The following is a 14,946-nucleotide window of genomic DNA, read 5'->3' as shown; positions in this document are numbered from 1 at the left end:
CAGGTGGAATTCTGGGTTTCACAGCAAATGGCGCATACAGCTGTTTCACAGCAGAAAAAAACGTAGTAAACTGGCTGGAAGAAAGCAGCTACATGGGGGGAGGGGGTGGGGAGAGAGGCGGGGAAGGAAGCCTCAGCAGGTGAAAAGCAATGCTACAGAAGCTGGGACTGGAACAAAAGGTCAGATTCTAGGATAAAGGAAATACCAACCCACGCAAAGCCCCTCTTCCTGATTTCAGACATCTCCAGAGCAGGGTGACCTCCGGCATCTAGCCATGGTCCATCCCTCCCTGAAGGAAGACAAAGTGATTTTCCAGTTGAGTTTTTTAGGGGCTTCAAAGTCCCCCCTCCACCTACACATGGTACCCCACTCCCATCAGATTCTTGTCTCCACGCACCCAATCTGTCCAATAAAGGTCTTGTTTCTGGAGGGTTTCTAGAAACATGCCAACCAGGTATCTCAGGCCCCTTATTCCCACCGTGATATTGACCTGAAGGCAGAGCGTGAGTCCTGATGGAATGAAACAGAGGACAAGCATGTTTTGGTAAGAGCGGGACACACGACAGAGAGTCAGCTCCGTGTGGGGCAGGAACCACGTCTATATTAGGCACCAGTTAATCTCCAGAACCCAGCACAGCACCCAGCATGTGGACGGCTAGGGTATTAATGATACTCAGCACTAACCAACCACATCAAGACTGCCAAGCAACGGTCACAATAACCCTGTGAGGTGGGTGCGATCATTATGTTCATTTTAGGAGTGAACACAATGGTGGTGCAGGGGTGCGATGTGTGGCTCAGGGTCACCCAGACAGGAGAAGGCAGAACCTGGGCTGAAACCAGGCCACCTGGTACCCAGATCTTTTTTTAACCTCTCCCCTCTGCTGCCTCCCTCAATGAATACTTGTTGATTTACTGAGTCAAAAAGGGATGGCGGGCTGTGTTGGAACACAGCCTGGGGGACTCTGTACAGACTCAGGCAGTGAGATGGTGAGAAGAAGGACACCGAGGGGCTAGAAGACCCGTGGCATCTGCAGTCTCACACCTGGTGTCTGCCAGGCGCATGCTCCCTGGGCCGGGTTCAAGTTCCCCGATAGAGCCGGTGGGATGGAGTACGGGAGGGGCAGACCCTGATGCTGAGGTCTTCCCTGATGTCTCGTCTGCTCCTCTTCCAGTTCAAGGTCGGGGCCCCCAAGGGCAGGCAGGAAGTTGTTACGGGAGGAAGGGACAGAGCCTGAGTTGTCTTTGCCCTTTGAGAATATGGTCCCAGTTTCCTGTGGGGTTTTTCTTTTTCTCTCTCTCCTTGTTTAATACATCAGTGTGCATGTTCTCTCGGGCTTACCTGCCTGAAGGATGATAAGCACATGCTGAAGGTGGGCCAAGGACTCAGTGCTCACAGGGGTTCCGCCGTGGACGTCATTAGAACACCTGGTTAATGACAGCCCTCTGCGGCGGCGGGTGCTAAACGTGAAGGATGTTCTTCACACAGGAGCCCTTCCGCTCACTCCAACATCTTTACTCTGACCCACTTAGAGACAACTTGAGGATTTACTTTCTTACAGAGGCAACGTGAAAAACTGAAAAATCTTCTCCTTTGTGCTTTTGTTTTACTGTTGGGTGGGAAAGGCGTTCCCTTGACAGTGGTCACCTTCAGGCGCCACAAATTAAACCTCTTTACAGATTGCAAGTGATTTCTCTAACCCCAGTGTGTGATCCCGAACTGTGCCAACAGAGGATGGTGGTGGGAGGGCTAGCAGGTTTCCTACAGCAGAAACAAGGAGGGAGGAGAGAGAATTCATGGACGACTTCTACACCAAATGGTTCTACACATCGCAGGCTTAAGCTACCACTTTATTTGATTCCTCCTACTTGCTCCTACACTTCTCACATCCTCTCCCGTCCCTTCCACCTTCTCACAAGTCTGACACAAGTCAGGATCATAGGTGTGATATCTCTGGGAAGAAGGTTTCATAAAATTTTTTCATTTTTGCATCAAAAGAGATAAAAATGTGAGGACTGGTATTAAGTTAAATAGACAATAAATGGATTAAATTAACAGTTAATTTAATTTTAAATTAAAATGTTAAAAGTTTTTTTTAAGTAAAAATTTTGATATCTGTTACATGTAATGACCAGGTTAGTTATTCATTAGACCTCGGGATTAAGAGAGAGCTCAGAGGCAGAGAGCAAATGAAAAATCATGGTTATGTTTTTTAGGATAGAAAACTGGATCTTGAATAGCTGAAATCTCTAAAAGATCTGTGATAAGGATTCGTTTTAAACTTAGGTACACGTAAAAGGTTGGACTGCCCTGCCCCACTGTCGTGAATATATCCAGTTCCAAATACAAGGAAAAACCTATTTCAAATCGTAAGTACAGTCTTCTTGGGAGAAAAGACCTTCGCAGCTGATCTCAGTTTCTGGCTCTGATATTTTTAGATTAGCTTTCAGAAACCTTCTCTCATGGGCATGAGCTTGCAGAAGATCCTGTGCACCGGGCGGGATGGGGAGGGACAAGGATGGGCTTTGTAAGAGTGCCTCTGTTCGGGGACCTCAAGACTACCAAGCAAGGTATTGGTCAGATACTGTTGCTGCTCAGTAAAATGTAAACATAATAGAAAGCATTAGTAACCGCCTGGACCTAGGTGCAGCCATCATCCCACAAGTGTGGCTTTTGACCCTAAACGGGCAACAGAGTTAGTGAATTGCAGGACTCAACGCATCTTGGAGAGGATGCCTTCAGGGCGACTAAGGGATACGGTAAGTGTGCAGCCACCACACACACACTCACACTCTGAATGCCAAACGATGCGGTAAGTCTGAAGCTCCCTGCCAGACTTCATGACATGGCTATTCATCTATGGACTCCCCTAGAAACAAAGAGGATGAATGCAGACCAAGACTTACGGGCGTGTTAATTGTGGTATTATTTATAATATTGAAAAAATGGGAAGCTCAATGCCTGACACACAGGCATGTGGCTCAGTTATGTCGTACTTACGTTATACGGCCATTAAGAACCATGTGTTTGGGGGAGGATGTAGCTCAATTGGTGGAGCACATGCTCAGCATGCACAAGGTCCTGGGTTCAATCCCCAGTGCCTCCTCTGAACATAAATAAACCTAGTTACCTGCCCCCCCCAAATAAAAATAATAATAAAAAAAGAACCATGCCTTTGAGGGACTTTTGTTGACAAGAAAAATACTCATGGTATAATGAGATATCAAAAAGGTCCAAATGGAAAGCAATATGATCATATTTATTTGTTCATTTATTTATCGGTTTTTTCCTCTCCAGTCACCTGCCTGCCTATGATTGGAAAGAACTAAAATATAATATTGATAGTGGTTTTCTCTGAGCAATGAGATATTAGCTGCTTCTTCTCCACTTTCATATTTTTTTCTGTAATTTTCCAGTTTCACACAAACCTTTTCCTTTTCCTTTTATAGAAGTATATGTTGTTCTAAGAAAGCAATTGTTAACTCTCACAAGAATACCCAGCTAAGCCAGCACCAGCCCACTGTGTAGTTATTATTGGTAAATGATAATACCAAAATCCCTGCCCCTGAATGTGAATAATTATAGTGAAAGAAATCTGGATGTCTCAGTCAGTAACGTCTCAGCTTTAAACCTCATGACCTGCATTAAAATGCATCCTGTCCAAGTTCTGCCTGTGTATGAAATTCTGATACTGATGCATGAAGAGGGAGCTGGTACTTGGTGAGGACATACTCTGGGCCAGGTGCTCATGCACATGGGTTTCGCTTAGTACACTTATGGATGAGGAGGGTGAAGTTCAACAAGGTCAAATCACCTAAATGTCCATCGACAGATGACTGGATAAAGAGGTTGTGGTATATTTATACAATGGAATACTACTCAGCAATAAAAAAGAACAAAACAATGTCATTTGCAGCAACATGGATGGACCTGGAGATCGTCATTCTAAGTGAAGTAAGCCAGAAAGACAAAGAAAAATACCATATGAGATCGCTCATACGTGGAATCTAAAAAAAGAAATAGAAAAAGAAAAAAGAGGACACTTAATGAACTCATCTACAAAACAGAAACAGACTCAAAGAAATAGTAAACAATCATGGTTACCAGAGGGGAAAGGGAGTGGGAAAGGATAAATTTGGGAGTTTGAGATTTGCAAATGTTACACATTATATATAAAAATAGATTAAAAAAAATTTCATCTGCATAGCACAGAGAACTATATTCAATATCTTGTAATAACCTTTAATGAAAAAGAATATGAAAATGAATCTATGTACATATATGCGTGACTGGGACATTATGCTACACCAGAGACTGACACATTGTAACTGACTACACTTCTATAAAAATTTTTAAAAACAGTAAAAAATAAAACAAAATGGTCAAATCACTTGCTCTGGTCACACAGCTACTCAATGGTCAAAATGGATTCAAACCCTCTCACTCTGGCTTGAAAGCCTCCACTCCTTTGAACACCACAGGGTTGGTGGAAACTTCAGATAACATGCAGACTTCGTTTCAGACATTTTAAAAGATCTGAAAGTATTCTGCCATGCCAGCACTCCTACCGTGCGGCCAAAATAAGTAATTTTTGTTTCCTCTCTTTCACGCAACCTAGTGGAGGTTCTAGGGGAACTGCTCAAAGGAGACAACGTTACAGGCAGAAAAGAGAAGGACGAGTGAATAATTCAGACAACTGGGAAACCTTGGAGACAATGGGCAATTTTTCAGGGTATACAAACTAGCCTGGCCCTCTGCTCAGTGAGAAAAGTGGTCCCAGCGGTGACGGCCAAGGGCTAGCAGGCTTCATCGGTCCACAATGTCTTGCCAACCCAGCCCCGGGCAAGGGGTTCCTTCTTAGCCTGAGCCCTACCCCTCAATGGCCATTTCTTTGCATTGATTACAAAGCACACATCATGGACTCTAGAGATTTATTTATTTTAAATGTTAAAAACTTTCCTCTAGAAGGGTGAACAGATATTAAAGATGATCTCTTTCCACATTTCTCCATTTAATAATAAACGCCTTTTGATATTTCTCAAGAAAGAGCTGACAGACTAGATACTGTGTCAGGCCTATCTTTACACGTACCATCGACTTTAATCCCATCAGCAGATGAGTCCGCAATCCTAACAACATCCCATGCAGTTAGAACCTCCCAATTACAAAGCGCTTCCACGACAGTTACCTCACCTGCCTCTCCCAGGAAGCCTTAAGGAAGGAAAGGGAGGTAATGTCAAACTCATTTTACTGAGCAGGAAATTGAGGCAACCTGCCACTGCGTCTGATGTTTTGGATTAGACAGCAGCTTCCCTGGAAGGCACAGAGGGACTGACTCTGATGGGGGTGCATGGGAAAGTTTTGGAAACGAGCAACGTGTCCCCAGAAGACAGGATCCTGAAAAGGGGTTTCAGGGTAAGGATAGGGGTCATGAAATGTTGCAGTGGGAAGACAAACTCTACTTGCAGAGCTCTGTATGAACGGCTTCCATTTCGAGCTTTCTCCTTCCTCAAGCCTATCTGTTTTTCAAAACCAAACCCAAACCCCACAGATCTGGGAAGCCACTCTTGATTATCCAGCACGAAGAAACCCTAATAATAACACCTTAAGGTTGGCACGTGTCTTAGCTCATTACATCACATCAGGTTTTGGAGGTAGGTTTCATAGTCCATTTTACGAACAAGGAAAATGCAGCTCAGAGGGGTTCAGTGACTTGTCAAGCTGACACAGTTAATAAGCAGCAAAGTCCGGATTTCAAAGCTCATCACGTCACAGCTGCCTCAGCTTCCTGTACACTTATCACATCTCATATACTGCCTGCCCACGTGTTCCTTAGTTCATCAACCTTTTGTTCTAAGTTCGTTGAGGGCAGACAGCAAGCCCTGCATTTCTTTGTTGCCACCCTCTCCCTCAGTGGAGCCCACGTACCCAGGAGGTTCTCAATACGCATCGTATGTTAAATATCTGTTTGGTAGGAAGAGTAGTTATTAAGAGGGATTTTTTGGTACTATGAGTGTCAGGCGCTCTGCTGTATATAATTAAAACAAGAGAGAACATGAAATGTGTAATTTCTCCTAGCTCGAGCTTAATCAGGCATTCATTACCATGTCTGAGTCTGTGTTCTGTGAAAGGAGCTGCTTAGTAAGCACTTTCTGTGACGAGGCTAGTCAAATACATACAGATATCAAAGAGATTTTTAAAAAAGCAAAAAAAAAAACCCCATCAAACATATGGAGAGACAATGACCTACAAGGCACACTATTTCACCTGAGCCTAAAGAGCTTCCAAGGCAAAGAGAACCCTTGACTAATGCTGGGCAATTCAAGGAACACCGAGAAAGGAAGCCGGGTGCCAACTGGGACCTTGTACCGTTAGACGCTGTATCAGGAAGACAGATGCGACACGTTACTTACAGTTCTGGGTCATGAACAGAGAGACATGCTTCCAAGGGCTTTCCTGGGAGAAAGGGTTTGCTTTGAAACCTCTCCAGCATAACAATCAATCATTTCATTACCATCTTCTTTGACAGGCAAACGCAATAAATCTGTATGCAATATGCAACTTATTACCCTGTTTTCCCTCCAAACACATCATCAGTTTTTAGCTCTGAAAATAGAAAGGGCTCAAACAAATTCATTGAGACTAGAAATTCTGTGGTAGAGACTGGCTCAAGTCCTTGTCCGCTGACACCTGGTAACCTGAGCTAACAATTACGGGACCTACCTACCATATTTTATTGCCAAACCACACAGAAGAATCTTAGTAAGTCACTGAGAGACGGGGCTTCTGACTTCCTTTGTGTTACAAAGGACCACATTCTCGTGGGCATTCAACCAACACCAAGAAGAGCAAATACCAGGTTCGTGGTACCTACGTTTGTGTCCTCGTGGCTGTGGCCATTGGTCTCGATCAGTTCCTTGGTACCTTTCAACTGCAAATTTTAAGAAAAAAAAAAAGACCCAAATGAATAAGCAAGTATGTCTGTTAAGTGCATATTATCCTGTTAACCCTGATTTCTCTGAGGTCGCACTTTATAAAACTTCCAACGAGAAAAAAACAGATGGAACACATAATTCTAATGAGTCTTGCTGAAACCAGTTTGCGACCAGTATTTTATGAAACTTGACGGCTGGCAAGAAATAAATGGGCCTTGGTCATTATTTTTTAAATAATAAGATTAGAAAGTAGTTCCATAGGCATAAAATGTATAAAATTGGTTCTTAAGAATAATAAATGGCTTCATTCCCTCATTGTATTGCTGTTAATTTAAACCCTGCAGTGTTTGCAAGTTGCCACCAGCTCAATGATGTGATACTAACGATTATTCATGAATGATGCATTTTCGCTGGTTTTAACATGCCACGGTGATACTGTACGCGGCCTCCTTGAGAACCTATTTGAATGACTGACATGGCTTCTGGAGGCCTAAGACAAGATGATTTGATGTTTGGGTTGGGGGAGGAAGAATTGGGAAAACATCCCTTGGGTCACTGAGGCATCAGAAGAAAAGCTATTTCTCAAGTGAGATTTTTAACAGTGAACTTTTGAAAATGCCTCTCTCTCCCCTCTCTCTCAGAAGGCTTAGGAAGTAATCAGTTACGTGGAGATTTCTGGAAACCTTTAATTGGCATTTTATCCTAGGCTGACTCAAAGCAGACACATGGAGACAGAGAACAAGGGCAGAGGTGAGCAGGCCTCGCACCTGTTGGCTGGGACTTCCTCCTGGCTTGTTGTACTGAGGAAGCAGCATCTCCTGCATCCTCTTTTTTATGCCTAAAATAAAGTATTCGTGGTGGGATATAAATACTTAAAGTTTGAAAGAAAATAAATGCACGCACACCACCAATGTGTTTGACTCAAATGTTGGTGCTTCTGGGCTATTTGTATGTGTTAAAAATGAAAGCTTCTTTGGTTTTTGTAAAAATCTCAGACTCTCAGCAAGAGAGCCATACACTCTCTGCTCCAAGAGAGGGGCTTTGCCAAAGGAAGGAGCTGAGTATGGGGCAGCCGGTGGTGGACCAGTGGAGTAGATGATGGCTCACTTCCATATCATCCCACCTGAGAAAGAAAAGTCCTGCCCAGTGTTCCTCAGGGCTCCTTCACCGATGTTCCCACGCATAGCAAAGGGCAGGGAGCATGGGCAGTGTGTGACCGACACGGGGAGAAAAAGTGCCCCACTGTGAGAGGAGGACTGTCCATCATTAGAAGGCACAAAGGGACTTAAAAAACCCTCTCTGCTTTCCTGTCTTAAGGTTTTCTTATCCTACGTGTTCCTCATCTTCTTCCTCTTCATCAACCCTCTCCACTCATTCCGCCTTGTAACTTGCGCTTCTGGGAGCTGAGAGCAGGGTTAGCTCAGAAGAAGGTTTTGTTATTTCTCAGCAGACACACGGGACTATGTCCATTTCAAAGCTTCACATATTTCCAGCACAGATATGCCCATCACTCTCCTCCCGTTTCAGTAAATTCCATCATCCTGCCCTATGTTGTCCTCTCACTCTGCCCCGGCTTTTCAGGCCACCCACTTGTCTTGACTCACTCCCTGCTCTCGTGCACCAGATCCACACAGGCCCCTCCTCCCCTGACGGCCGAGGCTGCAGGCCGGCCGCCCCCCCCCCCCCCCCCGTTCTCTCCTGGGCTGCTCCTCTCCTCCATGTGGACGGGCTGGCATCTTGCCTGACAATTCCTGGGCTTGTGACACAGACTTCAGGTGTGGGTAGCTTCCACCACCTTCGTGAAGGAGATGAAAGGCAGGAGGCAGCGGGGCCTGGTGAGGCTGCATCTTAGCAAACAGAGAGCTTAGGGAATGAGCCCGCCTTCCCTGGGCTGGGGGCTGCCACTGGTAAGGCTCTGCCTCGTACAACCTGTTCCTTCTTTTCAGGATTCCCATCAAGGGGCTGTCACTTTAAAGAGCAAAATTCCAAGTTCAGGGTGTGTGTGTGTGTATGTCTGTGTGTGTGTATCTATGTAATAGTAAGACTTTAGGCCCAACCAGATCTCCAGGAGTGACGCCGTTTGCTTAGGCCTTACCTGTGCAGCCACTGAAAAGGTGTTTATACATACAGTTACTCTACACAAGTTCAAAGAAAGCCGTGTAGGGCAATGCCCAGAAAGGCAGAGGTGTGCTTCTAAATGCATGTCTGTGTGGGCAGCAGCTACAGGCAGACAGAAGGAAACGAGTTCGCTGCCTGCGCATCTCTGCAAGGATGACAGGACCACCAGGTGAGGGGCTCTCAGGAAAACAGCCTGGTGGTGCCAACGGCACCCAAATGCATTTGGTTGCTGTGGGTCCTCTTAGATTAAAGTATTCTTGGCGCCCTTGCTTGAAAAAGAGCCATCTTCTCAATACAGCAGATTTTTGAAAAGGAAATGCTTCCTTTCCAGTTGTATTTCCCAGGTCTTTAGTGATTTTAGTTGTTCTGAATCTTCTTTGTGGTCCTCATTTATCTTTTACTTTTTTTTAAGTAACAGAGAGTGAAGTGTGATGCGTTTCCAAAGCCTGCTGCAGAATGCAGCAATGCATTCTACAAAATTTAGCATCTGTTTTTATGACTGGGGTTTGGACTTCAAATCAAAATAAAGGATTAGAGTCATTTATGGAGAGAAATTCACCCCTCCTCATCCCAGTAAATCAAGGAGGCAGAGAGAGACAACATAAAACAACAAAGCTCGGAGCTACGTCTGTCTGATCAGGAGCAAATGTGGACCAAACCAGCTCCACTTTGCTGAAAACCTTTTAATAACATAAAGAAGAAAGAACAGTGACTTCAGGTCTCTTGGATAGTAGGTCATTGTGAATCTAGCCATTAGATTTTTTAGTTCAATCTAATGTATCCACAATCAGACAGATTCAGCCTCAGGCTAAGTTACTAAATCTATCTTAATCATATAAAGATAATGATTAGTTTTAGAAAGGATTTTTCCTCCAAAGCTATAAAAAGCTTATAAACTATCCAACATATTCACTTTTCAAACTATCTTTTCAGCAAACTATCTTCATTTTCCCCTCACAAATCACTCGTACTTTCAGGGGAAAGTAACTAGAAAGATACTTCCCTGATCTCAAACCATTAAAAAGTTACAACTACTTGAAAAGTGACTGATTCACAGCTGACTCGGGTCATACTCTACCAACTTCATACTTTTTTAAAAGCATCACTTCTGAAATTATTTGTGTTGTACAAAGAACCTTCTCATATACTACTGTGGGTAAAAAATAAAATAAAATAAAATAACCTAAATTTGATTACCCCCAAAGGGTTGGGGCTACTGTATGTGATTTTTTTCCCCTTTCCACATACCATTCATTACAATGTGGGCAGCATGCGAAGGCCAGAGAGAAAAAGGCATTTCAAGCCCTCCCCCAGCTTCTCCCATGTAGATATTGGGCTTAGATTTCACTCAGTTGCAAAGCGATCCGTCTTACCTGCTGTAAGACAATACTTTCAAATCCACTTATCAATGTCAGGCCACGCTTTAGCATCAAAGAAAGCCAGGATGAAACAATCAGACTTCACAAACTTCATATAAAAGGCTTATTGCTCACCCTGGTTCGATAAGTGCCCTGATGCAGAGGGAAGATATATATATATATTTTTAATGTGGCGATGAATCAGCCCTTCTTATTCAGATGTCTGCAGGAGGACCGTGGGTTATGCTAAACTCATTTTCCTCACTATTAGACTTAAGAGGAAACTAGCTGCTTGCTTTGAAATATATCTGCATTGCCAGTGTTTTGAAACTTTATCAAAATTCATTGGTCTCCTACAAGAAACTTTCATACGTCGCTAGTGGGCTTGGGTGGTCTAAAGGGGCACGAGAGTGAGAACAGAGATGCGGGAAATGAGATTATAAATTCCACGGGGCCACGCTGCCAGGAGGCTGCGAGGGGACAGGCTAATGACACCGCAGATTAATCTCAGCAGCTGGCGCGTGCGTCAAACACGGGGGAGGCGCGGGTCAGTGTCTGAGCCCACTCGCGAGCCAGAGCCACCGCACTCACTTACCTGTTCCTGGAGGACCTTCAGTAACGCCTGTGTGTGTGACTGCTCCTCCTTTGCTTGCTCCAGTTCTGACTTCTTGTTGTTTAACTCTTCCTGGATGGTCAGCAATTGCTATGAAATGAAAGGATATTTAGGATAAGTAGGACCGAAGGTCAATGGAATGTTGTAAGATATTCAAAACCTCCATTCCAAAACACGAGGAAATGACCAGTACACGTTTTCAAGCTTAGTCCAGACTTCAGGGGACTTTTTAAAATGTGCGTTTCACCCCCTACTTTAGTGTAACAAGTATTGTACTTAAGGCCTTATTAGGCTGTCTGTGATTTGAGGCACAATTGTTATTTCAGTATTTGTGATGGCACTTTTATATTCCTATATACAAAGGTGTATTTGTAAAAAGTTCTACAATAGTCACATCAACAAAAGAAAGGACAAAAACCACATGATCATCTCAACCGATGCAGAAAAAGCATTTGATAAAACTCAACACCCATTTATGATAAAAACTCTCGCCAAAGTGGGTATAGAGGGAACATATCTCAACATCATAAAAGCTATATATGACAAACCTACAGCCAGCATAGTACTCAATGGTGAAAAACTCAAAAGCTTCCCACTAAAATCTGGGACAAGACAAGGCTGCCCACTATCACCACTCCTATTCAACATAGTCCTGGAAGTCCTAGCCACAGCAGTCAGGCAAGAGAAAGAAATAAAAGGGATCCAAATTGGAAAAGAAGAGGTAAAAGTGTCACTATATGCAGATGACATGATACTATATATAGAAAACCCTAAAAGGTCCACACAAAAACTATTAGAAATAATCGAAGAATTCAGCAAGGTAGCAGGTTACAAGATTAATGTTCAAAAATCAGTTACATTTCTTTACACTGATGATGAATCAACAGAAAAAGAAAGTGAAGAAATAATCCCCTTTAAAATAGCACCCAAAGTAATAAAATACCAGGAGTAAATCTAACCAAGGAGGTGAAAGACTCGTACATGGAAAACTATAAACCACTGATGAAGGAAATTAAAGAAGACTTAAAAAAATGGGAAGATACCCCATGATCCTGGATTGGAAGAATCAACATTGTTAAAATGGTCATACTGCCGAAGGCAATCTACAGATTTAATGCAATTCCTATCAAATTACCCAGGACATATTTCACAGAACTAGAACAAATCATAATAAAATTTATACGGAACCACAAAAGACCTAGAATTGCCAAAGCATTATAGAAGAAAAAGAAAGAGGTTGGAGGAATAACTCTCCCAGACTTCAGACAATACTACAGAGCTACAGTCATCAAGACAGCATGGTATTGGTACAAAAACAGACATGTGGACCAATGGAACAGGACAGAGAGCCCAGAAATGAACCCACAAACTTTTGGTCAACTAATCTTAGACAAAGGAGGCAAGAACATACAATGGAATAAAGACAGTCTCTTCAGCATATGGTGTTGGGAAAACTGGATAGCAGCATGTAAATCAATGAAGCTAGAATATTCCCTCACACCATACACAAAAATAAACTCAAAATGGATCAAAGACTTAAATATAAGACAAGATACAATAAACCTCCTAGAAGAAAATGTAGGCAAAACATTATCTGACATACATCTCAAAAATGCTCTCCTAGGGCAGTCTACCCAAGCAATAGAAATAAAAACAAGAATAAACAAATGGGACCTAATTAAACTTACAAGCTTCTGCACAGCAAAGGAAACCATAAGTAAAATAAAATGACAACCTACGGAATGGGAGAAAATTTTTGCAAATGAAACCAACGAAGGCTTGATCTCTAGAATATATAAGCAGCTCACACAACTTATTAAGAAAAACCAAACAACCCAATCCAAAAATGGGCAGAAGACCTAAACAAGCAATTCTCCAAGGAAGAAATATAAATGATCAATAGGCACATGAAAAAATGCTCAGTATCACTAATTATCAGAGAAATGCAAATCAAAACTACAATGAGGTATCACCTCACACCAGTCAGAATGGCCATCATTCAAACGTCCACAAATGACAAATGCTGGAGAGGCTGTGGAGAAAAGGGAACCCTCCTACACTGCTGGTGGGAATGCAGTTTGGTGCAGCCACTGTGGAAAACAGTATGGAGATTCCTCAAAAGACTAGGAACAGACATACCGTATGATTCAGGAATCCCATCCTGGGCTTGTATCCAGAAGGAACCTTACTTCAAAGTGACACCTGCACCCCAATGTTCATAAAAGCACTATTTACAATAGCCAAGACATGGAAACAGCCTAAATGTCCATCAACAGATGACTGGATAAAGAAGAAGTGGTATATTTATACAATGGAATTCTATACAGCCATAAAATGACAACATAACGCCATTTGCAGCAACATGGATGTTACTGGAAAATGTCATTCTAAGTGAAGTAAGCCAGAAAGAGAAAGAAAAATACCATATGAGATTGCTCATATGCGAATCTAAAAAATAAAAACAAATAAACCCCATAAATACAAAACAGAAACAGACTCATAGACATAGAATACAAACTTGTGGCTGCCCAGGGGATGGGGGTGGGGGGTGGGAAGGGACTTGGATTTCAAAATGTAGAATAGATAAACAAGATTGCACTGTGTAGCACAGGGAAATATATACAGGATCTTATGGTGGCTCACAGCGAAAGAGAATGTGACAATGAATGTATGTATGTTCATGTATAACTGAAAAATTGTGCTCTACACTGGAATTTGACACAACATTGTAATATGACTATAACTCAATAAAAAAAAGATGTACAATAGTGCTGAGAAACTAAAACATATTGGTAAGTGAAGACATTAAATAATAAAAACATTTGAAATAATTAGTCAGCTTGTCTGAGGTCACATCATTTTACATATGACACTAAAGCTAGCGTTACAGTAGGTCCGCGGAGCTACTTCACCGGGAAGCTGGGACCACAAAAGATCCATTTTATTTTCTCTGTTATGATGGTGATGTTTTATTAGATCAGCAGGACTGAAGTCCAAACTGCAATCAATGTATCAGCCGAGAAAACTGCTGATATAAGCTGTCAGAACACTAAGCTCTGGCCTCCACTGCTATTTTTAAGCTGGGACACTGAAGGGATTTCTGGAAGCCTTGAGCAATCCTCGCCCTACCAACTGTAACTCACGGGGAGGTTTACCCTGTCTGCCAGAAGCATGGCGCTGCCCAGCACTAACTCTGCGGAATGTGCTTATATGTTAATACAGCCACAGGCTGGAGAACACATTCAGCAGCTTCAGAACGGGCCCTGGAAACGGCTATGTCTGTTCAAAGCTTCTTGACGATAAAGGACTCGTTTGAAAAGACAGAAGTGCATTTCTTCTGCTCCCGCACGTACCAGGTGCCACACGGATGATGTGAAAATGTGAGTGTATTCCTGCCACCCGGGTAGCTGTCTCAGCTCCAGGGCTGCTGCGTCGGGGCCTGGACAAGCTGGCCGCAGGGCCGTCTGGCCAGCTCAGAACCACCACCAAGGCCCAACTAAACCCTCATGCTTAAACCCACCAGCTGGCAGGATTAAATTAAACCCTCAAAACCACTGGTTTGGGGGTATGTTGTGGGGTACAAAGTACTCAGAAAAATACACTGTGCTTCCCCTCGGGCTTGCTTGTCCGGTTCCCTCGTCTGGCACTGGATGCACATTTAAGAACCTACTTTGGTCCCCGAACATAAACAGTGATTTCCTGGCCGTTTTCTAAACACTCAGCGCCTCTTCTTTCACCACCTGCCCAAATCGTAATCACATACGAGGTGATGCGCGCATCCCACACCGGCTCCCTTAACGCTGTATGTGTTTCAATCGTGCACCAATTGATTAAAGTGCAGAAACCAGGGGGCCGATATTGTACTTTGGCACCGTGACAAGTACCTAAAATGACTGTTTCCAAACAGCGGGGAATGACCCT

At 43.2% G+C, this 14,946-nt stretch overlaps 1 protein-coding gene across 8 annotated transcripts in view; it reads right to left on the bottom strand.

Annotated features, from left to right (window-relative positions):
* ENOX1 (ecto-NOX disulfide-thiol exchanger 1) overlaps positions 1-14,946 on the bottom strand; it is a 512,379-nt gene that overhangs the window by 46,271 nt on the left and 451,162 nt on the right. For all 8 annotated transcript variants that reach the window (XM_074378219.1, XM_074378216.1, XM_074378220.1 and 5 more), the window contains 2 exons: positions 11,008-11,115; positions 6,876-6,932 (listed from right to left, as the gene is read on the bottom strand). In XM_074378219.1, coding sequence (XP_074234320.1) covers positions 6,876-6,932; positions 11,008-11,115 — 165 coding nt within the window. The remainder of the gene's footprint in view (positions 1-6,875; positions 6,933-11,007; positions 11,116-14,946) is intronic.

The sequence above is a fragment of the Camelus bactrianus genome, chromosome 14 (assembly GCF_048773025.1).
Source record: "Camelus bactrianus isolate YW-2024 breed Bactrian camel chromosome 14, ASM4877302v1, whole genome shotgun sequence".
Lineage (NCBI taxonomy): Eukaryota > Metazoa > Chordata > Mammalia > Artiodactyla > Camelidae > Camelus > Camelus bactrianus.
Note: the sequence above shows the minus strand (reverse complement) of the source record. Positions and strands in the feature narration are given on the sequence as shown.